This window comes from Anopheles moucheti, chromosome 2, assembly GCF_943734755.1.
Source record: "Anopheles moucheti chromosome 2, idAnoMoucSN_F20_07, whole genome shotgun sequence".
NCBI classification, from domain to species: Eukaryota; Metazoa; Arthropoda; class Insecta; order Diptera; family Culicidae; genus Anopheles; species Anopheles moucheti.
The window spans coordinates 700,562-724,686 of NC_069140.1; the positions used below are offsets into that span (position 1 = coordinate 700,562).

Sequence of the window (24,125 nt, forward strand, 5' to 3'; positions counted from 1 at the left end):
CATAACGGACATTGGATTTTGTAATTTATGCTTGTCTGCTGTTACCTCCGACCACTGCCATTGCACAGGCCAGGACATGCAACGTTTCGCTACTACGGTTTGGTTTGAGCAAATGTCTATGCCACCCCGAGACGACCGCGCGTTTGGCCACGGCGTTGGGTTGGGTAAGAATGGGAATTATCTGAGCAAAACGAACGCATAATCTTATCACCCTCATACTTCACGCTTGCTAATTGATTTTCTTTACATTCTCGTACGTACTACTGTTTCGTTCTCAATTAACGCTAACTCCAACTGTTGTCTAGAATCGACCGATGCGAGGAAGAAAATATTGGTACCAAAGCTAATAAACACGTCATACACGTTTTGCTACAAATGGATCGCAAGGATAACGTGGGAACAAGTAGTAAAAACTCTGGGACAAACTGTTGTGTTAATTCTTGGCTACGAGCGTTTCTCACATTTTCTACCGCAACAAGGCGCTAACAGACTTGTGCGGAACAAAATGATGTTCCGGCACGCACTGTTTGAACACCGTGAAAACTGGAAACACATCCACCGATTGGCATTGTGTGGTTGTCTTTTTTCCGTTTGGAAGGAAATTTGCTCTAACTACGCTGAAAATTGTGCTACATTGTGGGAAGGTGAGGGAAATACAAGGAAGGGAAGATCGCTAAAAGCAAGTCAATGTGTGTCATCTAAAAACAAAATAAATATGAAAAGATAAAAAAACCCCAAAAAAAAATTAAGCTAAACAATATATAACGTAACAGGACTGTGTGTATTTACAATTATGTCTCTCTCCATTATTCTCTCTGTTTGCTCTGCTGGCCCACGTACGATCTGTCACTTACAAAAATCACCTGCAATTCACGCACCAAACTATTCTAACTGATGGACACACATGTTGCACTTGTTCGCCTTGTTCTTGGAAGGTTTGTTTTAGGTTGCGATGTATAGAACAACGAAACAACATGAAATAATTGTCACAAACATTTGTTTTAATCTCTGCCCTAACTAAACCCTTTCCAGTCAAAAAAAAAACCTTTTACGAATATCTATGCTTTGCCTATAATTTAACTGCTAAGATCCCATATAAAGTTTCCACTACTTATAGCTAAACGAATTTTGGACAAAAAAGCCATGTGCTTCTACTCAAAACTTTTGCTTTTGCGGTTGGCATCTTATGCAATCGTATAAATTGCAACAACGAAAAAACACAAACAAACTTCTATATAAATTTGACGTGAACAATAAACTATTAACATACGTTTTAGGATGTTTGCTATTATATATAACCAAAAACAAAACGAAAATTACCATGCACACATACCCACAAACCCACGCACACTCACACACACACACACACCAGGATACGGGAAAAGAAGAAAAGAAAGAAATACAATGTAGGACGATCGGTTTGGTAAAGGTTAGGTGGTTTGATTGGTTACTGTGTTGCTAGTTGTCTCTTATTTACGTCATTTTGATCGTTTTTTTATGTTCTCACCTAAATGATGTGCTAATCGAAAGCTAGTAGATTTGCACCAGGAAATGATAGAAAAATGTCATTTGAATCTGAAGAGACATTTGGTTTTTTTGTAAAGTCAACAGAACGGTTCCGCTTATTCGCTACGTGATGAGTATTTCCGGCGGGATGTGTGCGTTCTTCCCATGATCTATCTATCCTATTGGTTTGTTTGCATGGTTGTGGTTTTTATCTGTCTCGGTTTTACATTTGCTTTAATGCTATTTAAACGTTAAGAATTTTGCCCCAACAATTTTAAGATGTTGCAACGCGTTGAGTAGTAACTGTTTTAAATAATATATTTTGCACAGCGGTGACGATCCATGAGGACTCCACGGGATGAAGATCGGGCCCAAGAACGATCCATTCATTAATCACCACACCGGGCCATTTTGAATGGCGTATGAACGATGTTTTAGTTTGAGCATTGTAATGTTTGAGCAGCAAAGCGGTACTATTCGTTTTGTGATTGTGATCCATTTCGGCTGAAAATCGAGCTCTTGAAAGCACCGCAATGGCGGCGGGTTTTGTGTATGTGTGTATCGCAACGAATGCCGACCGAAAAAGTTTGATTTTTTGGTTATGCTTCACACAAAATCGTTGGTGGCCGGTCGGGTGAGTGGTTCCTGTGCCTGTGGAAGAGGGAATAATGATGCGGGCATTAGCTATCGTTAATTACTCTTGATCGCTAGGCTAATTTAAAGAACGGTAAGCTAAACAAAGAAGGAAAAAGAGAAGATTAAAAATACGACAGACAATAAATCAAAACGACATAACACGGCAATAGCACTAGTGCTGTGTGGATCTGAATTACCTTCCTGAATCTTATGCGAATTTTTCAACCAAAAACATGACACTAAATTTTTATCAGCAAGATTCATTAATGGCTAAACATTCATGAATCTCAGACGATTTTCTGATTCCTGTATGATTAAAGATTCAAAAATCTGTTAAAAGCCAGCTATCTTCAGAGATTTATGAATCTTTAAGGATCCATGATTTTTAGAGATCCAAACACATTAAGAGCTTTTATTAGTCTTCAAAGGTCAAAGAAGCTTCAGACATTCGTCCGTGATCTTCAGAGATTAATGAATTTCCAGATATCCAAGAATCTTCAGAAGTCCAAGGATCTTCAGAGATCCAATAATCAGCAAACACTTACCAATCTCCAGACAATTATTCTTTAGAGGTCTGCAATTCTTCAACACCTTTACAGATTTATGAATCTAAGGAGAGTCGATTCAAGATTCAAACAAGATTCTAATTTGAAGATTTGTATGAACGACGCTTCTCGAAAGGTTAATTTAGCATAAACACTTGTTGACACACATGCGAAACTTTCGAACAATTGTCTGACGGGAACCGAGATTAGCTAAGAAGAACGAAACGATTCATTTTGAAACTAAAACCAGAAAGCAAGCATGACAGAAAGTTAAACGTAACACGGGAATAAAAACGGATTTCATAAAGTTTCCGTTCCTTAGACATTTTCTTGTGTCATGCAGCTTAACCGTTTAGCTTTCTGTGACTGACTAACCCAGAGGGACATGTGCTTTGCCCATGGTGGTTGGTGGTGGTAGAGCTAAAGACACACAAACTTTTAACTTGTTTGTAATTGTTGTTTTATCTCAACGAGCGTAGGGAAAAGAAACAAAATAATAAGATGAAAATTACATATGCAAAACGAACCATGCAAAACAAAAGAGCATGTCAACGCACGCAACTTTAAACGAACTACACCCGATGATGTAAACATGCATGGCTTTGAGATGCACGCAAATAAGGGAACACTCTACTGCATTATCAGACAGACAACAGCAACAGACAGTTTCCGTTCGTTTGTCCGTTCTTACCTTCCCGCCGGTGCGGGTCGCAACCATTCACAGACATTCATGTACATCTGATCTGCGTTTCGATTTCTGTACAGTTCTTGTGTTTCTGTGTGTGTTTTTAAAGTTGATCTCCTCGATCTCTCGGTATGTAACCTGGGAGAACTTTGCACAGTGTGCTTTCTTGCTGATGCGGTGCAGTTTTATGACCGTTGGTGAGCCATCAACGTGGTCGTCGTGGCTTTTTCGTGTGAAGAACTAATGTGATATAGGCGTGACGGTGTAAAGCGACGGTGTACACATCGACGAGCCCGCTCCGACGCGGAATGGATCGCTTTGCTTCTTGGTGGTGTTGCAGGCTGATGATGTAGTGGCGATTTTTAGTACAAGTGCTTTTGGAAGGGGGATGAATGATCGAAACCACCAAGTCCTCGTGGGGGTTGTGTCCATGCGCTGAGGATCACATCTCTAGCCAGCACCCGACTAGCAGGACATATTTTGGGCCAGCTTTGAGACAGCTTGTTATGCTTTTCCTTCACTCTCTCTCTTTTACGCGCTTTGCGATGGCGATATGGGTGTGTGTGTGTGTGTGTGTGTGTGAGGTTTTGTATAATTTATGTGTTTTTTTTAATTTCGCTTTCCATGAGTTACTTTCATACACACACACACGCGCGCACACATACATACACATTAGCAAAACAAAAACACCTCCCTCCCACCTTACTAGTAGTTTAATTTTCATCTAAGCTACTTTGGCAAACACTTCATGTGCGATAGTGAAATGTATTTATCTGGGCGGTTTTGTTTTCCGTTTGTTTGTTTGATTGTTTGTTTGTTTGTTTCAACCCCACCGGGACGGGTGAAGATCAAGTTAATCGAATACGGTTTTTGAGAAAGGTTTCAAACCATGGGCCGAATCGAATTTTTCGTATTTTAGCAAACCATTTCGGGGAAGGATGGAAGGCGCAATCGCATCGGTAGCGAACCATGATTACACACATTATGCGTACCGAGAGAGAGAAAGAGTGGAAGAAAGAAGTGAAGAAAGGAAGAAATCAGATTGCAGTTTGTTGAATAAAAATCCCACATAATGGAAAGGGCTACACATTAATGTAACGACAGGAAAACGCTCCAGTGTTGTGTTCATCTTCTTGGGCATGTGCTTGTGGATTGACGATAAGGATTGTGGAATGAATCTGATCTTCCTCGATGATACAGCCTGTTTTTGCGAAACACTGTGTTATCTGTTTGTTTCAGTTGGATCTAAAAATACGCTTGGAATGAATCTTTTGAGAAGAGTCATACTCTTCATTAAAATTCGAGAATCTCCTATTACTTAATCTTTAAAGATTCTGGAGTCTTCAATGCTTTATAAGTACAAGAGTGTTCATGTTCTTGCGGTTTTTCTCACATATTTATCGAACCTATACATAACTGTACGACGTCTCGTTTTATGTCCATAAATTAGGTAGTTGAAGTCTTACTTGAGGTAAGACTCAGCAAAAATGTCGGAAGCATGGGTAATTTACATTATGAGGATTGTGAAAATAAATTACTACAGGCTTTTTACTAAACCAAACTTTTAAGGAAGAGGCTTTATAAAGCTTCCTAAAAGATGGCAACAGCTGGTAGAACCAATCGGTCCGTATTCGACCTACAACATGTTAAATAATGTCTTGGATTCACGCAAATTTTATGGATCCCTTGTCCCAAACTAATTTTTCCCCGCATGTCTTCCTTTAACGTTTTCAACGTGTGCTGTCTGTGCTTTAAAACACTATTTGTTTCACTTTTTGGTTCCCTAATCTACACCTTACTCTTCTCTGCAGCATTTTTCCATCCATACATAACTTTTATCCAAATGCTGTGTGTTTTTGCATCGTCCGACTTGTTGGATACACAGTGAGTGCAGATTCCGATCGGACAGCCCTGATTTTTTGTAGTTTACTCTCACTCCACTCCATTTCTAGAAGGAGAAACTAACGAACCGAAGCACTAGAAAATGGAATATGGTGTGACGTCGGTGGTGTTGGTGCTGGGTAGTTTAATCCTTTCTTAGTGCCAGCACCAGCCAACCGCACATCCCCGTCTCGCCTCGCATTGCTTTGTGCGAAAGAAAATAAAAACGTACAGAAACGTACCGAAAAACACATTCCCACACACACACTCATCTCGTTTGGGTGCGTCTTTTGCCAGCACATCAGCTTAGCTCACTCACAGCTGCTGTTCAATCCGGGGCCAAGGCGCATTAGAAGCCACTTTAGACGTCCGAGTACAAGCGACGTTTCTTTGCCCTCGCCCCCCTCGAGGCACATGGAAACGAAAATGCATTTTCCCGTCAAGCTTTTCTTTCTCGTGCATCTAATTTTCCTCCATCATCGTTTAGAGTTTTTTCCATCCAGCCCAGTCAAGTCCCACAGTGCCCCCTCTGTTTGCCGACTGGATATAAATAGAAAGTCACGTGAATCGCGAAAACTGTCCACATTTATGCAATGCACATTGCTGCCGGGGAAGCGACTAGGACAGGTTTTTGCTGACACATTGAGTGAGCTGGTGCTGTTGCTACTGCTGCGGCGAAGCACCGAAAGGAATGGCATTGAAAAACAAAAGATCTTTATCGGTACAAAACCGGAATGGAGGAACCTTACGGCAAGGATAAACTAACTAGACAAAACAAAAGCAGCACCCGGTGCCCGTCGCAAATCACAAATCAGTTCCCAACACCTGGCGAGGCTTTTTTTAAGGGTTGTAGGGCTTTTCCACTTATTTTGTTGCTCATTTCACTGCATTTTTTTTGCGCAATAAACACAATGACGCTATGTTATGACGCTTTCGAGAGAATGAGAGAGGAGAGCTTGTCAGGCAATTGGAAGGTAGTGGCGTACTGTTCCAAAAATGCAAAGTTTCCCACCTAATTGACCGAAGTGCGAAGCATAGTTCTAATTACGTTCACTAACACAGCAACAAAACGCTCCAAAAGGAACCCCCCCGAAAAACCCCAAAATATATGAAAGCACCCCGAAAAAGTTCCTCCGAACGTTGGAGAGTGACTGTTTGCTTAAAACTTATATCTCGTCGGTTAGCTTATTTTATTATCCATCTGTGCCGCTCCTACAGCTGTGAATAATTCATGTCCGTGCGAGTCTGGGAGCTCTGTGGGGTGAGGACAGCTTCTAGGATACGGAACACACTGTCACACTTGTACGGGACACATACACAAACCGGGCACATGGACGCAGGATCAGATTCAGTACGAAGGATATAAAAGTTTGCGTCCATAGCCCGAAACGTTGTTACCATATGTACGGATGGTCTTTTTTTAACTTTGTTATTGTTGTTGTTGTTGTTTGACCCCTCCTCCTAGTGGTGCCCAGGAAGTGGTGGGCACTTTTGTGCGACACTGACCCCAAACACTTATTCACCAGCGTAAGCATGTGTGTGTGTGTGCGGCTGTGTGTGGAGTGGTTCCTTTTGGTGTCGCTTTTCACACAAAACACCCGAGTCTAAATCGAATCGAGTGTGGATGGTGAAAGGGAAAGGGGGGGGGGGGGGGGGGGGGGTGCACAGAAAAGCCGGGGAAAACCTGACTGCCCTTAATGTTTACTCTACGGTACGGTACGGTTGATAAAAACCATGCCAAATGAATACAGGGAAAGCTTCGGCAAACAGAAAAACTTTTAGTTAGTGTTTTAGTTGTCCTCATGTGCGTCTCCATGCTAGGGGGCCGCCAACACCACGACGGCGTCAGGGGCGTTCGTCGTGTACTACCCGCACCGCACACAAGGATTTAATCAGGTTAATATCTGCTCATATTCACCCATATGCTAGTGTCCTAGTGTGTTCCTTTTTTTGCTGTTGCTTTCGTCCATCTGACGACGGCATCTTGCGAGTGAAATGAAATTTTAAAGTGTGTGTGGGTGAGCTTTTTTCAAAGCGAACTTTTATGAGCCGTATGAGAACCGGGGGCTGGGTAAAATAGAAAAAAAAAAAATGACGCTTATAAGCGACCCAAAGCCCACGAACGAGCCTTACGAGACAAAAGTGTGCCGGGACAGGACGAAGGATTTCGTATTTAATTAGACCATTTTTTTCGCTTCCAGCATATTAACCGTTCTTCAGCAAACACTTCTACCAGTGTGAAAGCTTTACTTCTACTTTACTTATTCGTCTCCGTGCTTTTACTTCGCTCAATAGAAAATGATGGACACGGATAATATTATGATTTATGGGTGATTTTTTGTGATGTTGGTAGACTTGGCGAATGATACTTTACACAAATGAAATGGTTTGAAACGTTACTAAGCATCATCTCGAGGTGTCAGGCACGGATAAAAGATGATGATATCGCACATTTCATTTACACTTCGATAACACGGTAGGGATGAAGTTAATGGACGTACTATCGATGCATCGATGAGAACGGCTTTTTGCATCAATCGTTCTATCGTACAGGGGCTTCGTGTTCACGTGACCAAATGGGAACTGGAATGTGAATAGATTGATCCAAAATGCAGCTCCATTTCTGGAATCAAGTTTCGACTCCAAGAAAGAGTTTGCAAGAAAAATTTGTTTAATATTGTTTTCTAGTTGCAGCTTTATCTGCAATCTTTTTCCATTTTATGGAACATTTTCAAGTTGAAATCAATTATGTTGCAAGCTTTCTGAATTTACACTTTTACAAAGCGTTCAGTAAGATTCCAGCATGCAAAAGTTCCAGAATGTGGGAAGGATGCCTGATTCCTTTCGACACACTCTAGTGCAATTGGAAAAAGAGTCTCGGAATAGCGCACCCTTTGTATCTATCTGTGCCCAGTTCGCGGCATTCGACTGGCTACTTATGTAGCCATGGATTGGAACAGGTACCAACAGTTAATGTATCGTTCCAGGCCGTCCCCACAATACAAATGGCTCTCGATGGCGCTTGGATGCGTCCGTGTAAATGTCCAATGAAACGATTTCAATATATCCTATTCCATTATCCTACCACTAATTTGCACGATTTGTAATCCTTCTTCTTTGGCTTCATTTTTCCATCCATCTTCCCGTGGTTTCCTCTTCTCACTCTATATATCCCGGACGTACAACCCTCCACCGTATCCATTCCCTCGAAGTGTTTTGCTTTTACAAATGTTACGTCTCGGTGACTGTTCTCGGGACACGAGAAGAACAGGGTCTAATGTATGAGCCTTGTGACCCTGGATTTCTTGGTTTATACTTCTTTACACGAGGATATTCATTTTACTAAATAGCAGGTGATTTGCACGGACTCTGCGTTTGGGTTTTGTTTTCTGATTCGCTCTCTCCCCCTCTGTCTCTCTCTGTCTCCCTCTATCGAGACCGGTCACCTTATCTTATGCAGACGGTATAGTCCCGGGCTAGCGCTCTTACCTCTTCGCCAACGGTGCTCGGATATATGCGGCTCTGCATGTTCTTCTCCAGGCTGAACTGGTCCTCGGTCGTTTTTCGGTAAACCGGATTGTCGAAGTTCATGGTTTGCGCGCGTCCATGCATGTGGTAGCGGTATAAGCAGAACGTAATCTGCCGAAGAAGAAACACGATTGGAAAAGAAACTGTTAGATGGAACGCTTATCTGATGGTACAACTGGTAAACTGGTTCCGAAAAGCAGAGTGGTTTCTTCCATTGTACAATGCAAAAAGGCACAGATTGAGAATAATTTAATTGAAAGAAAAAGAAACAGTAGCTTGATTGTTCGATAACTTTTGTTTGTAAAGAAGAAAAATATAAGCGAACATCTAAAAGGGAATCAATAATAGAAAATGGAACTCATTACGATGGAATTGAAAATTTCCTATTAACGATAGGTAGAGAACAGTTGTACAGAAAAAGAAACTACCCAGACACAGCGATAGTTAGTGGTGTAATAGGTATAGAACTGATAGGCAACAACATTCACTTACCAATGCTACGACGCAGATCACCGCTAGGAGGATGCAGATGGCGATTAAACCGACCTTGCCGGAATCCTCGACCACATCCGGATGGAAGAGCGTACCGTCGGTACCATTTCGCATCGTCGCTGTTATAAATATCCATTTATGAGAGAGCAGGTGAAAGTTTTGAAAAACAAAGCGAGACAAAAAAACGCAAAGAAACGGTCAAGAGAAAGGAGAATGTTAGAAATGTCTTGATTAAAAACTGCCCCAGTGCACAATGTTTTGGCGTACAACAATGAGATCTGCGCGGTGGCGGTGGGGATCGCATTTGCGGCCGAAAGGTCGATGGAATAAAAACCGTTTATCGTTGGTTACGAGGTCCTGATGGACGGTGGGTTGGTTAGAACAATTACAGACACACACACCCACACACACACACACACACACACCAGCATAGAGTCCCGGACGGAACAACGCCCCATCGCTCCAGGAGCCTGTCAGTTGGTGCGCATGTAATAACTACGAAAGGGGACCCAGGTTATGGTTACGAAATATCACAAGCAAGGAAATTGGGAGCAAACCAACACCGGAAGTTAGTCAAGTCGGTCCGGAATCCTATTCTTCCTCAACCAACTAGAACAGTACAGGAGCGTACATACAATGAGTGGTAAGCAATACAAACACGTTTGGGGGCGACAGGTTTGGCGAAAGAATGTGTAATGCATTTGGCCACGTCGGATAGCGTGAATGGATGGTCGTTTGGTGGTAGCAGATGATGGGGGAAATTATGGCTGCTTGCGTGGGATGAAAGAGAATTCTTAAGTGTTAACATCACTTCTCCGTAAACAGTTCGAAGCGCAGTGCGAAAGCGTTCGTTTTCTGCGGACGGTTCTCCTTTCGGGTTGCATTATCTCCACTGTGCGGCATGCGGCGAATCCGAAGGAAACATATTAAAAAGCGGCATAAATAACGACAGTAATGGAAACCATTAGCGCCACAGGTCAGAGAGTGTAGCAACAAAAGGGGACGGATGGACGAAGTGACTCCCAAGACACCAAGACAGTGGAATAGCCCGCCCTCCTCGACGCTTCCGGCCAAGTAATAGTGGCGGTTGGATAAAATGTTAATAACTAAAATGGGGTACCCGGGTAGATAGAGCAACGAATAGAAGGCGAAATGTGTTGCTGCCCACCAACGTCTATATAGATCATAATTAGGTTCAATTAGTGGAGTGAAATATTTTTTAATTTTAATCCAACTTTCTCTCCCTAGTTGGCGGGTTCTGTGAGTCAGGTGATGGCGGTTGTTGTTACATTAATCATTGTCTTATTAATTCCGGGGAGCGAAAACGATCATTTTGTCTGGACAGGAAGGAGAGTTCTATTTCTTACACTCTATTTGATTAAAATTTTATTGACATTTGGTGTGTTACATGGACTTGGATCAGATCCAGGAATTTAACAAACAATGACAATGTCTGCACCGCCAATTGAGTTAACTCCACTTGAAACGATCACTTTCTATTAGACACTTGTCATGGAGATAAAGTTAATGTACAAATATCTCCCCAAACGGCTAGGATTCAACAGATCACAAAGATAGCTTGATTGAAGTTATGTAAACTATTCCAAACCCATTTGTAAACATTTCGGAACATAAATACTTCCAAAAGGCGCACGAAGGTCGCCTCTCATCGTTCTAAGAAGTATCGTCCCTTCCGTGTAATGCTGCAATATCAGCTGACGATTGGCGTTATGGGGCCGGGCTGAAATTCAAACCCAACTGACAAAGTGATAGATGAATTGGTTTTTCCCGGCGGCTTCGTACACGATTCGCATCAAAAGTCTCACCCGCCTCGTGCGCCACAATACGCCAACGTTGCGGAAGGCCCCGTATGTTATTTGAGGAATTTTAATTAAAATCGAAATGAGACCCAATCTTACCGCCTACCACCAGGAGCGAAGGTACTTCCTAGAAGCTAGATTTCTTTCAAAGTGCCGGCTTTTCTGCTCCAGATCTCGCTCACAGCGTAAGATGTGTCGGAGACGCGAGTTCGGTAAAAATCATTAGTGTAAGTGTAGGAGATCATTGTTTTGTGGGAGAACGTTTTCGCACAACCTGATGTGCAGGAACGACACCATGAATTATTGCCCAGGGTGGGAAATGGCGTCAGAAATTCGAGCATAATTTAGCGGCTTTTATGCAACATCCGATATTTATACACACGAATCCAAAGGCCCACGGATTAATTTGACAACCATTAGCGTTTCTTTCGGGTTTTGTAAACCCACAATCAGGGACCCAGTTACAGCGTGACATGCAATTCGGGGCAATCCTCTGTCCGAAAAATGGATACCGAACGGCAGCGCTGGATGGTCAGTGGATTTTGGTATAATTTTAAAATGGAAAACTGGACAGTTGCCGTACGTAGAAAACGCCATCATCCCCGTACGCTAACGGTACGCGCGTAACCCACCCACAAAATTGGTTGTCTCATTCTGAAACCATCAATAATGCGAAATGATTCCTTATTCTCCATACTAACATGCTGGTGCTTCGCGCCAAGCTACCGTAAATGGAGCAAAATCAAAGAAGTGTAAAAAGAAACCTCGGAAAGCAATTCTACGCATGAAAAACTTTCACCGCATTATTTTTGAGAATTGACCTCGTTGGATCAACGCCGTGTGCGCAAGGAGGGCGGAGAGATGGGCTGAATATAACCGTCCAGCATCGGCATCATCATCATCATCGTCGAAACGTTTCGTTACGGCTGATCGGTTCGTTTGGTGAAAATACCGGTGACCGTTGAGGCCCCCAAAAATGTGCCAATATCAGCCATTTAGTTGCCGTTGGTTGCGCGCGTATTTGTTTCGCCGCTTTGGGGCTAGAAAAGCAAACTTGGGCAAACAAATTATTCAGCGTGCCGTAAGTTTGACGAAAATCAAGCATGAACATCATAACGGCGCGGCTGTCCCGGGCCATCAATGTCGAAGGGGGCGCGCTAACGGTGCTAGCAGTAAATAGCAAATATCCATAATGAGATTACAAGTCTTGGGGCCATATTTGCGACATTATTTCCGGGTTTGTTGTGGCGTAAAATAAGCTCGCCAATTAGGTGTGTACGGGACGGGGGAACAGTTGAGTAGTAGCTGTTTTTTCTTCACTCTGAGCATGCTTTCTCTTTCTTTTAGCACAAACTTTATTGCAAAAACGATAGAAAAGCGCTCCATGGAGACGCCTGGTAATTTATGTTTTGGTCGACCGATTGCACAGTGGATGCAGGCTACAACAAATGCCAGGAAATGAAGTTGTCGTGAAATCTTCATAGTTTTATCGCGTTTTAGGCAAGTCTGCATAGTTTTTTCATCATTTAAAATTTTAGACATTACTTTCATCCAGAAAATGAGGTCTTGGAGTACGCCATTACAACTGAATCATCATGTTTCATTTGGCTCAGATGTTTCTTAAGTATGTGTTTAGTTCTAATTTCACAATTTCAATACTACGAATTTAAAAACATAGAAAAACAATGTTTGGTTAGACCTTCATGCTTTGAATTGTCAGAAAATACACACGATATTGGTTTATAGTTGCCTTCAGAATCTCAGATAAATCTGATGTAAAGACCGTATGACTTGAGAACATCGTAGCTTCCTACACGAAACGTTGTTACCACTGAAAACGGAAACATTACAGGACATACTTTTTTTGGAAATAAAAGAAACAGTTTGTTGTAGATTTGACAGATACAATGTTGCTGTTCTCTTTAGATGCTACAGGCAACATCCGTCTTGCGACGGTTATGTTGAACTTGTAAATGGCCTCTTTCATACAATTGAATATTTGTACAAGAGCTTACCTACAAAGTTGTTCAAAAATATGTATTCTTCATTAATTTGCCGAATTGAATCTTCAATCTTTCGGTTTTATTTAATATTTTCTCTGGAATTACTGAGTTCCATGATCTCACTTTTTGGAGAGATTCATGTATAAGCATCAACTTTAATGTGAAAATACTTCTACTACGGATATCAATGAAAGAAAACTTCATTTTTATCATGATCTTCGCCCACTATGCAAGTAAAAGGAAAAGCACCATCTGAAGTTAGCAAGCTCAACTCCTTCGGGTCATGGAAGTGTTGTGCTTCGTGGGCAAGTAAATGCACGGGAACGAACAGGCAACGTGGGAAACATTACATTCTTTTCAATGAGAAGCTTTCCAGCATCAGTAGCAGCATCAGCAGCAGCAGTAAGAGCAGCATTTGCAACGTGGCTCCTGGCAGAAGATGCACAGTTCATACAGATTTACTTCCGCTCGGTGTAATAGCAAACGGAAGGGAAAAACGATCCGTTGGGAATGATTCCGAGGTTGCATTCTTTACTAAGGGAAAGTAATACCAAACTGCAAGCAGAATAAAGTGAGAACCGACCAAAAGGTACGGGGTTGCAAATTGAAATCGTGTAAAGAAAATATGCGCTGTAAATATTTGTTGGTTGTACCGAACCGAAAAATAAACAAGTCGTTATTTGATGTCAATTTAAAGCAGGAGGGTGGGGGGTGGGTGGGGTTCCGCTTTAGCCGCCTTCTCAAAGAACTCATAAATTATAAGAGAGATTTACACCATAGTTTTGTAAACAGCGCCATAAATTGGTCCCTTTTAGCATGCTTGTATACACGATGGCGCCGAGTTCGGTACGGGTTGTTCCACTCCAGCTGTTTTTTCTCTCATTTCACCAAAGAATTGCCACGCTTGCATTGGCTTTTGATTGATGGCATAAATCACAAATAACCAGTGGGAAGAGCAAAAAATCACACACACATACACACGCTCCTTTTCCGTTCAAAAAGCTCTTCGATTATAAAAGTTTCTCTTAAACTCCGAGGTGGAGTTTTCCACAGGTACGACTCGATGCAAAAACATTACGTATGCAAACGGCGCGCACAACTCGTTCGCCATCGACCATCGGTACGACACCCGCCAATTCGTCGCGCGTAAAAGTTACATCAAAAAGTTATGCTTCGAAATGGCGCGGCGGCACAACATCGCAAGTGAGAAACTTTACCACAGGCACGAAAGTGTGAGAGAGGGAGTGTGAGAGAGAGAAAGAGAGAGAGAGGGACAGAGAGAGATGATGGGTGAACGATTTTAACGATGGGCCTTGGATCAAATTCGCCGCACAATCACGGCAATCATCGCGAATCGTTGCCCCCGTCGAATGGGAGGAATCGAGGGGGAGGAATAGGTGGATCTAGCTTTATTTTCGACCCCCTTTTGTTCGGCATTGCCAATTGGTTCTTTTCAAAAAGTTGCATTAACCTGGAGACAAGGTTACCTTTGTAGACGAGGGAGAGAGAGAGAGAAAAAAAGACGAGCTGCTAGCTTACTCGCGCATTTTGTTGGTACGTGAAATTGCTCTGCACTAAAACGTTAAACTTCCGTCCAAACCAACGGAAAAAGGTAAAAACTCTGACCGTACCGTGGATAGTAACGCGGGACGCGATAGAGACTCTGTCAGTGAATAAAAAATAACGCGGACTAAAATATCGGTAAGCAAACTGCTATTTGGTTGTTATTTTTGCTGTCCCCGGTTCGTCGATGCAGGTATTAAGGCCGCTTCTAAACTTGACCGTGCTCTCCGATTGCCACTGTGTTTCTGTTTTCTTTAGCTCCCCTTTATGAAAAGATAGTGGTGGTAGCCCAAAGTGCGTTAAACAAATTTCTGGGATGAACACTTGCCAAGCCGTGCCGTGCCAGCACAGAAACACAACAAAACCGTTGGCTGGAATATTCGGGACACACCGGGCGCAACATGCTTTTTTGAGGAGGTAGCTCTGCTACGGTACTCAACAATGGCAACTTTTCGGAATGCATCCAGTTGCACGGTTATGGCGGAAGAAGCAGGCAAGGCGCCCAAGAGCGGCGTTTGGGATGCGGGCTGTGGTTTTACCATTCGCATTTGCACATTTGCATTTGTTCCCATTTTTCCCGCTCAGCAAATCGCAAACTCTGCTAGGCTGCCCCACTGGAAACGATGCATGTTGTGCATGGAGGCTGGAATGGGTGCAGTAGTGGCGTGGCTTTCGTGTTTTACGGGGTTGCACTTTTTTCTCGTTTACTTCTCCGCTATTTAATATTCAAGAAATGGCGCTCGAGTTCCCTTAAAACGATGGTGGTTTTCCGGCGATGAAGTAAACTTTCGCCAACAACCAGCTCCACCAGGTCTAAAGCTGGCTTCCCACACCAGCCAGCCACCACCACCATCGTCATCATCGTCATTGCAATTCGACCGATATCGCCGCGGCTTCCGTGGCTTTCCACGGTGTGCCGTCTTCCCGAGTTCCGGTACTCGTTAGTCACCGTCGATTTCACCCGAATACGACCGGAAATTAAAGCCAGCGGGATAGCGGCGTAAAATTGGGCAAAACCCAATGCAATGCCCCGAAGGACCTGTCTGTAAAGAGAAAGCGAGACAAACACACGAGACAATCTCGCGTCTTGGGCACGAAGAAAGCTGTCGCACGCGTGGTCGCTGGTTCCCTTTTTTTTAAATACATTTTTAACTCGATTTTTGCCCTCTTTCGCTACAGAAGTTACCGAAAAGGGAGGAATGGCCATGCGATGGCGAATGATACGATTTGATCGCCAGCCGTACACACGATGGAAGGCGGCGTGCACCAGGGGAGTGCGTCTGCGTGCTTTGGCTTTTGTGGCTGGGTGCTGCTTGTTGAGGTTTTTCGCAAACCAACTGCGTTTCCTGTAGCCCTCGCATTTTCCCCGGGAGTTTGCAAATGTTGCTTTTGTATGTGTGCGCTTTTATATCTCTTCCTCACCGGGGAAACGCGATGGAATTATTCTTCACCGGGAGAGATTCGGCACAGCATTCGTTGTCGGGAAGGATTTGCATTTTTGTGCGCGCTTTCAACTTTCGAAAACAGAAAAAAAAACAATTCTCAGCAACGCCAAACTACAAAGCGTCCGGTGAATTATGCCATTTTAGTATTGCTTTGTTGAAGTAAAAATACTTTTCTCTACTGCCAAAAAGGCACAAACGGGAGATGAAAAACAACGCACACACACATACAAAAGAAAGCAAACTGCAGAGCAGAATTCTTGCATTTGTAATACAATATTGGCGCATCCAGGCGTGGTGGATATTTGCGGGCTCGAAATGCCCGGAAGATATTTAGAATAATTGGTGAAAAGGGAGGATGTTTATGCATTTCAGGAAACATAAACATTCGGTTCACCAAAATAGCGTAAGCGTTGAGGTAACTGATGATGGGGAAGGATTTCGAATGATGCTCTTCCAAAACAATGTCTATTTTGTACAAGAATTTCTTCTCATTAACTTTGCAGCTAACTTTCAGCACTCAATCGTCATTTTTAGCTTCTGGCCTACGTTAAGATTAACTCGGTTAGGCTTATGTTAGAAGTTCGGGCCACAAGAAAGAAGACACTTTAAAAGCTTGATTGGCTATAGCCGGTACACTCGAAGTGCTTTTGAGAGGTTGAACAAAAAACATAACTTAAATCCAGTTGTAGTGCAAGTGCTACATTTATGCATTAACAAAAAACATTTGTCTATATCTTGCTTCTTTAGGGATGTATTTGAATTTTGTTAGGAAATTGTAACAAACTTAATTGTGGTACGTAGAAACACGCACGGCTGCATTTACTGCAGGTGAACAAACAACTCGCACGACGAAAGCATCAAGATGCACACTTCAAACGGCGGCATTGTTCAACGGTACGTTGCTTCCGAAGACGGAAATGAGCTGACCGAAACAGTCGCGACTTTGTGCCACTTAAAACAAGCTCTAGGTATTGTTTCCACTGTCGGGAACGCGAAACGGTCGGTCTGACTGTGTTACGTGTACGGCAATATACACATCTTAGTTGCTTTGTCTCAAAGAAACCCGTTCGGGTCTGATAACGACAAACGAGAACAAAAAGTCAATCTTCTGTAAGTGCATTGTGTGCAAAACAGGAACGGACAAAAAAAATGGCAACATTGGATGGAAAAATAAGTGGCATCGGAAACGCTCGGGAAATTCGTCCGCGTTGCGGGTTGCGTTAGAATTGTTTTGCTAAAAGAATACTCTGTATCTACCCACTACAGCAGCTGGCTGAGGGTTCGGGAGCCATTTCATCTTTGGTCACATCTTTGTGGCTCAGTAGTAGAAATGAATCACTTGCCAGAAAAAAAAAACGAAATACGGACGCTTCATCAGGAAGTGGAAGATTAAGCTGTGCAGTTCGGGGAAGGAGGATTGCAGTTCGGGCAATGCGCATCCCCTAGCATTGTGGTGGTGTGAATTGGCAATGCAGTTCAACAGTGCCAGCTGCAACAAATAGAACTGTCCTTCCGAATGATATATGAAGTGTTCCATTGCCCTGCCCGTCGGCCCCCGCGTTTCCGCCAACCGGTTTCATCCGGAACAGTACGTGAAGTACTGTCCGTTTGCAGCGCACTATCTTTTCTGCCCTGATCCTCTGATGCAATAATTGTTCAATGTGCTCAATGCGAGCAGAGGCAGGCGACGGTGTGCTCGGTGGAAAAAGAGGATACGTAAAATCATGTACACTGTTCGGTGCGAGCGGGTTCGTGGTGTGGGTGTTTGAGGTTTTGCACCTATTTTGTAGGTAATTGGATTTTTCGGTTTGGTTATTGATCGACTGCATGTATGATGCGGAGAAACTGGCATCACATGGGAAACCAACAGCTACCGCCCTCTAAGTTTTGTGGATCATGTGGTAGACGACGACGTGGGGTATCGAGCATCCGATGGACGAATCTGTATCATTACAGAGCACACGGCGGGGCAAGGAATGCCCAGTACGATCGGGTCGGATGAAAAGTTTTAATTAATAAATGGATGAGGAATGATAAATATTTCAAAGCCCGACCACCACCACCACCACCACCAAGGCAATGCGGTTTGCCCAACAGTGGTTGCCTTCGTTTGGAGCAATTTAAACTTGACTGCTCGGTGTGTGTGTGTGTGTGTGTGTGTGCTTCATTGTTTTGTTGGGTTTCTAGCTACGCTGAATCTATTGATTCGGTTTCCAATTACTGCACCGCCAGATTGTTTTGGCCATTCCGGGTGCGTCCGTTTCATCTGGCAAGCAACACGTGCGCGAAACTCACCGAAACACTCTTATCCGTAAATATTGATTTTTGTTTGGACTCGGGCAACTTCATTAACACTCAATAAATTATATGAGGAGCTCGAGACTAAGGACGAGGACGGGCAACATTTGTGTGCACGGGTAAAGTTTCAATTATAAAAACGGATATTACAAGAAGCAAAAGCTGATGAAGTAATGAATGGTGCAACAAAAGCTGGCTCTTTCGCGTAAAAAACGGCGACTATGGTTGAAACGCTTTTGGATTAAGAGCGATAATTTGTGGATCTATAAGATCAGTTCCAATTTTTCGTTTTTGCTAATTGAATGAAATGCATGTCGTTGCAACAGGACGACAAGAATTATTCAAAAAAACTGCACAAGGACGCACATAAGCATACGTAACACAGGCTAGTGTCCATCGCGTCACTAAAGGTTTACACATTCTTTTCATCACTTCCCGCTTTTTACGGGTGCGAAAGGCAGTGGCCAGATAAACCACGGCTCGGTATGAGCGGACCGGAATGGGCCTGAGTGAGTTGGCTTTTAATCTTTTAATTAATATTCTGTTCATACCAGTGTGGCGGTCATTCAATTGGTTTGCCAAAGGCAACCCTTGGTCGTTGGCTTAACTCCAGTACGAAAAAAAAACGCGCCACTATCGTTTCCCCCCGCTAGAGGGCACACTGCGCGGGAAATTCATGGTAATTTCGTTGTTCATTCAATTAAAAACGGTAGGGCTTTGTAGTGGGCCCTAGGGTGGAAAATCACGATTAATTTATTAACATGTCACACTACCTCAACCGGTGCCGATTTCTGGTATTGGCTAGAGTGTGTGTGTGTGTGTGTGCAATTTTTGTTTTTGGAAGCATTACATACACTCACACAGACACACAAAAAAAAACCCGTTTTTCTCACACCAACTCCAATGCAGCACTTTTTTCCTGTTGCTATTTTCGTAAATAAAAATTCACCTTTCACACGGCTAACTGCTAACCGGACGTGTGCCAACATTCGTGTGCAAGTTCCCCCTGTTTGCGTTCCCCAAGCAATGCCAATGAACCGGAAAAACTTCACTCACGGATTACGTGCTTGGCTTCGTAATCGATTGGACTAAAATAAAAAAAAGGCAAAACAAATGAACCCGAAGGGCTTATTGCGCCGCAGAGGTTTGCCGCACCGTGCATGACTTTTCGGGAATTTGATAACTGATCGAAATGTGTTTCAACAACGCAATAGTGTGTATCGTTTTGTTTCATTTTACTCCGATGAATGCCAAACACGCATGGTGCATTAATTTAGTTAAAAGCACAAAAAATCACACGGCTAATAAAAATGTCACAGCCGTTTTTTTGCGAACACTGTTTTGCATTCTTGTGCCCTTTCGTTGCGTTGGAAACGGGGATGAGTTAATTACAGCAAACCTTATCCTCGTTGGATGCACTTGAGTGAACACAATTATTCTAATACCTTTTCGATCGTGTGTGTGTCTCAGCATAATCCATGTGACGTTTGTAAGACGCATGTTGTAACTACACTGCCGCGTGTGTTCAAAGATAAGACGGAGAAATACCGGCCACTAAGGAGCCGTAAAATCGGATTGAATCAACAAAAACCCGTTAAACTCGCGGCACACGCGTCACACCCACGCGCTAAAAATAGATAATACGCATGCGGCTTTCTTCATGGAGGCGCCCGGTACTTCAACTGACACTGGATTGGTAAAGATGGATGTTGCTGTGTGCGAATTCGACCGCAAACCGCGTGTGGCTGATCGACGCGCCGTGCGATGACTGACCGATACAAGTGGCACTAGTTAGCATCTTATATTGGAGATGCCCGAAGATGTGAAACCAATCTGTCTGTTTGAGAACGCCTGGTCTGTGTGCGTGAAAATGGTTCTGATTGATTTCTGTTTGCTTTAGCCCTAACGGAACGAGTGGAGTTGTGAAGCTGATGCTTCCAGAGAGATAATTATCTCGTGGGATATTTTAAAAATTCTTGAATGTGTTTGGCAAAACATAGATAGAGTGAAAAATTAATGAGACTTGCATAAATCGAAAAGAATTTCAGACTTGTAGAAGTCCTTAAACTACATCAGCTTACCTTCATTTACACGCAAGGAACAAAACTACAATCGATCAGACAGAAACATCAAAAGTACAGCAAATGACGTACAACGTAGATAGTTAAAAAAGGATACAAAAAAAAAATCAGCAACAAACAGACACAACCACGAACTAGGACGATGGAGACAGCTTACACACACACACACACTGACAGAAAGACGAGTTACCTCGATACTTTTCGCAGATCCACCTCACATACTGGATGGAAGCAGACAGCTCGTTATCGTAGAGTGTCCGCTGTTGGGCCGCGGCCGCCTCGTTTGCCCGCTCGATGGCGTCGACCGGGATACGGGGGAAAAGGTTTTCAAGCAGATTGAATCGCTTACGCTGTTCCCAGTACGAGTACCGTACCGGGCGCACCTCCGTTTGGTTCGGTGCGACGACCCGGTTCATGTACGAATGGTACAGTGCGGTTCGATCCCGTACCGTACCGGTGGACGATTTCAAACTTTCCATAATTGCCACCATGCGCGTCAGGTTGGTACAGATGGCGGCAAGATGTAAGCTGTTTGCGATGCTGGAGGAACTCGGAATGTGTCCGGGTGGCCTAAATCCGGGCAGGGCAATAGTCGATTGCCCTGTGTGTTTTTTTTTTGTTTGTTACAGGGGTTTGGTGTGAGTACCCCCAGGTATCAATAACCCGGTTCGTGGATCGAGTGGATAAGACAAATTCCCACCCCCGGGAGGTTTGGCCGCAGCGCAGAAGACGGAAGAAGCAGATGAGATGATGGTGACGGTGCAAAGCGTTGGATGCATATAGGGAAAGGATGAAAAAGCAGGATCAGGATATTTATGTTTGGTCCGTGACTGTTGCCTTCTTTTTTTTGTCGGCACCGAGAATGCACTTAACAACCCTCCGACGAAGGAATGTATGCCCGGTGTGCCCGGGTTACGATGCATGATGTTTGGATTTCGCAAAACGGATGGCTTTGTGTCGTTTTACTACCACTGCTGCTACTACTACCACTACTACTACCAGTCACCAGCGTTTTTACTGGGTAATCTGAAACCAAGGGAAATGCTGTTCGTTCTAAAGTGAACGAAGCGAGATGTTTTGCCTGTTCGTGACTTCATGTTCGTTGCATCAGCATCACATGGATGCAGTAATTGATTTGCCCTGGTTGGTTTGTTACGAATCGGGAAGCCTCGAATGAAAAACGTGCAGTTGCGTAAGTTAAACTACCAAAGCCAACCAGCCGCGTTGGCCAGCTGAGGCTCTTGGACGGTCGATTAGCTTTGATTAAGCGACGAGAGAGTTCCCGGGACGCGGTGTGGCAAGGTTAGGCAATTATTTATGATCTAAACTTTTCGAGGTTTCAGATTCTATCCGCTGTGCCCCTTCGGTGATCAGCTATAAATCACAGTGACCGGAAATGGATTATTTTTTGTTGCTCCAAAATTCATTCGATTAGGCTTCGGGTCAAACCTCCAAACCCGGAACAACGGTATAGATATGGTATAGCAGCGGGAGGAGCAGAACCAGCTGGTACCATATACCAATCTATAAAGTTAATTTTGCGCTATAATTCACAAATTGCTTTGACACCGGAACCGAGCTTGACCACCAGAACCAATAACCAGGCCCCGGGTTGATATCATCGCCAACGGAGCGTATCGGAGAGTGTAGGCAGAAAATAGCCTCCGGGAAATTCCCCCATTCCCCCGCCAATACTTGCAGCAAACCGTATTGGTAATCTGACCGAAACGAGAACGAGACAGAGCGGGAGAGGTTCAATCCACTGCCCCCAGGACGACAAGTTTCAATAAATGACACAAATTATATGCACCGTTTTCCAGCCGGCAAACATGAATCGGGCGTGGGGCACAGCCCTTTTGCAGTGCACGGTACGAGATTAAAGAGCAGTTCAGGAAGTTAATTCAACAAACCATCGCCAGCGCTCGTCTCCCAGCCGCGGTCCGTTAATGGTTGTACGAACTGGAGTACGAACCTGGACCAGAACAGGCGTAACCAGCGAATGTATAATTAGCCATGCAATATGTCCGATCACGTATCAATGGGTGTAGTCGTTACGTTTGGTGACATAAATTATACTTTCGCTATGCCTGTTGAACCTGAACAAACACTCCGACCCAAACAGTCCATCCGGCGCTTTGCATGTGTGTGAGAGTAGATGGATAAGCTCCAATAAATCAACCATATTTTCCAACGGGCTTCGAATCACGCTAGGATACGCACCAACCAGGGTACCAGGGAAGTTTGTTTGGTTTGTTGTCCTCATTTTTTAGAACCGATTCATGGGGAGATACATTTTCCCTCCCCACAAAACCTAGGCTGGATGCTGAAATATGCGTTAAATTACACAGAGTACTAAATTAAACAAAATGCAAGCCTCCGTAAACGCGTTCCGTGGTTGGTGTGATATCACGGTGTGTTTAATGGTGATTGGCGATGATCGGTTTTTGATCGATCTGCGTATTTTCAACGAGAACTTCAACAGCCAAAAGGGCCATATGACCATGGCCGAGCGCAGTAATTAAACTCTTCAGGTCTGTGTGGAATGCTGGACATGGTGCACCTCCATGTGCATAATTTGTTACCCAACCAACTATACATAAAACTCAAAATGCATCGAAATGCAATAAAACAAATGAAATGCAATCCATGGTTAAACGGTAAATCAAATTGTTTTAAATAAACATTCAGAGCTTCACCACCGAGAAGGTGTTCCACACAATGGAACGCGGGTGTAGCCGGGGGAAGAAATGCACAAACTCACATGCAATGTTAAAAGCTCATTTCGGGTACGTAAATGAGCGCACGGTGAACCATTTCAAACCATAAATAAAACAATTGCCCACCGCACATACGCATGACGGCACCTGATAAGTGCTGTGCAAATTGAATTGTAACGATTGTCAACGTGTGAGAGCTGGTGTTGATCAGCACATCAGTTTTTGCAAACGATACCATCGCACGGATCGAATTTATTGGCAGGGTGTGTGTGTCCGTTTTGCGGTTAGCCAATCGGTCAAAAGTCCGTGTGAATGCCCGTCCTGCACTGTCCTGCCATAAAGATACATAATCAAATTGTGTGGCGCTTTTTAACCTTATCGACCTGTAATGGCCGCACGGCAGAATATTTATATTTGCTAGAGCTAATCAACCACAATAGTGCAAATGAATAACCCCGAAACTGGGAGCCGGATAACTTTTTGCGGTATTGCGCGGGTGAAAGCCGACACCGGTAAGCACACTCAAACGTCGAAGTGTAAATATTTGTTCGAAATTCAATTGTATACATCCAGAAAGGGAGTCACCGGCGCTGAAAAAACAATTCTATAATTTACCTTACCTATTTTTGGGCCCGGTTCCACGATCGTGAACCCTTCCTAGAAAGGATACTAAAAGGATGATTAATCATTCAGCTCGCAAAGCATGAAAACCAATTTCCAACCAATGGGGTTTTGTTGGACTAGGTTACGACCGAAACCTCCACCATCGTTCAAACACTTTGGACCTTGCGACGGCCCTTTTTCGGAGGGGAGTTTGGCCGTTTGCTTTGTGCACACTAAAATAACTCCATCCCTGCACTGATATGGCCTTTCTTAGCCGTGCGCTCTTTCCCAAGCTCAGCCATTCGGGGTTGGAAGTGTCTGA

The 24,125-nt window shown here is 43.6% G+C and overlaps 1 protein-coding gene across 1 annotated transcript in view; it reads right to left on the reverse strand.

The window, feature by feature from the left end:
• Positions 1 to 762: 762 nt before the first annotated feature.
• LOC128297558 (low-density lipoprotein receptor-like) overlaps positions 763 to 24,125 on the reverse strand; it is a 146,578-nt gene continuing 123,215 nt past the window's right edge. Inside the window, exons 15-18 of the mRNA XM_053033227.1 lie at positions 20,674 to 21,084; positions 9,274 to 9,392; positions 8,743 to 8,892; positions 763 to 2,157 (exon numbers count right to left, since the gene is read on the reverse strand). Of these exons, the coding sequence (XP_052889187.1) occupies positions 2,113 to 2,157; positions 8,743 to 8,892; positions 9,274 to 9,392; positions 20,674 to 21,084 (725 nt within the window). The 3' untranslated portion in view covers positions 763 to 2,112. The remainder of the gene's footprint in view (positions 2,158 to 8,742; positions 8,893 to 9,273; positions 9,393 to 20,673; positions 21,085 to 24,125) is intronic.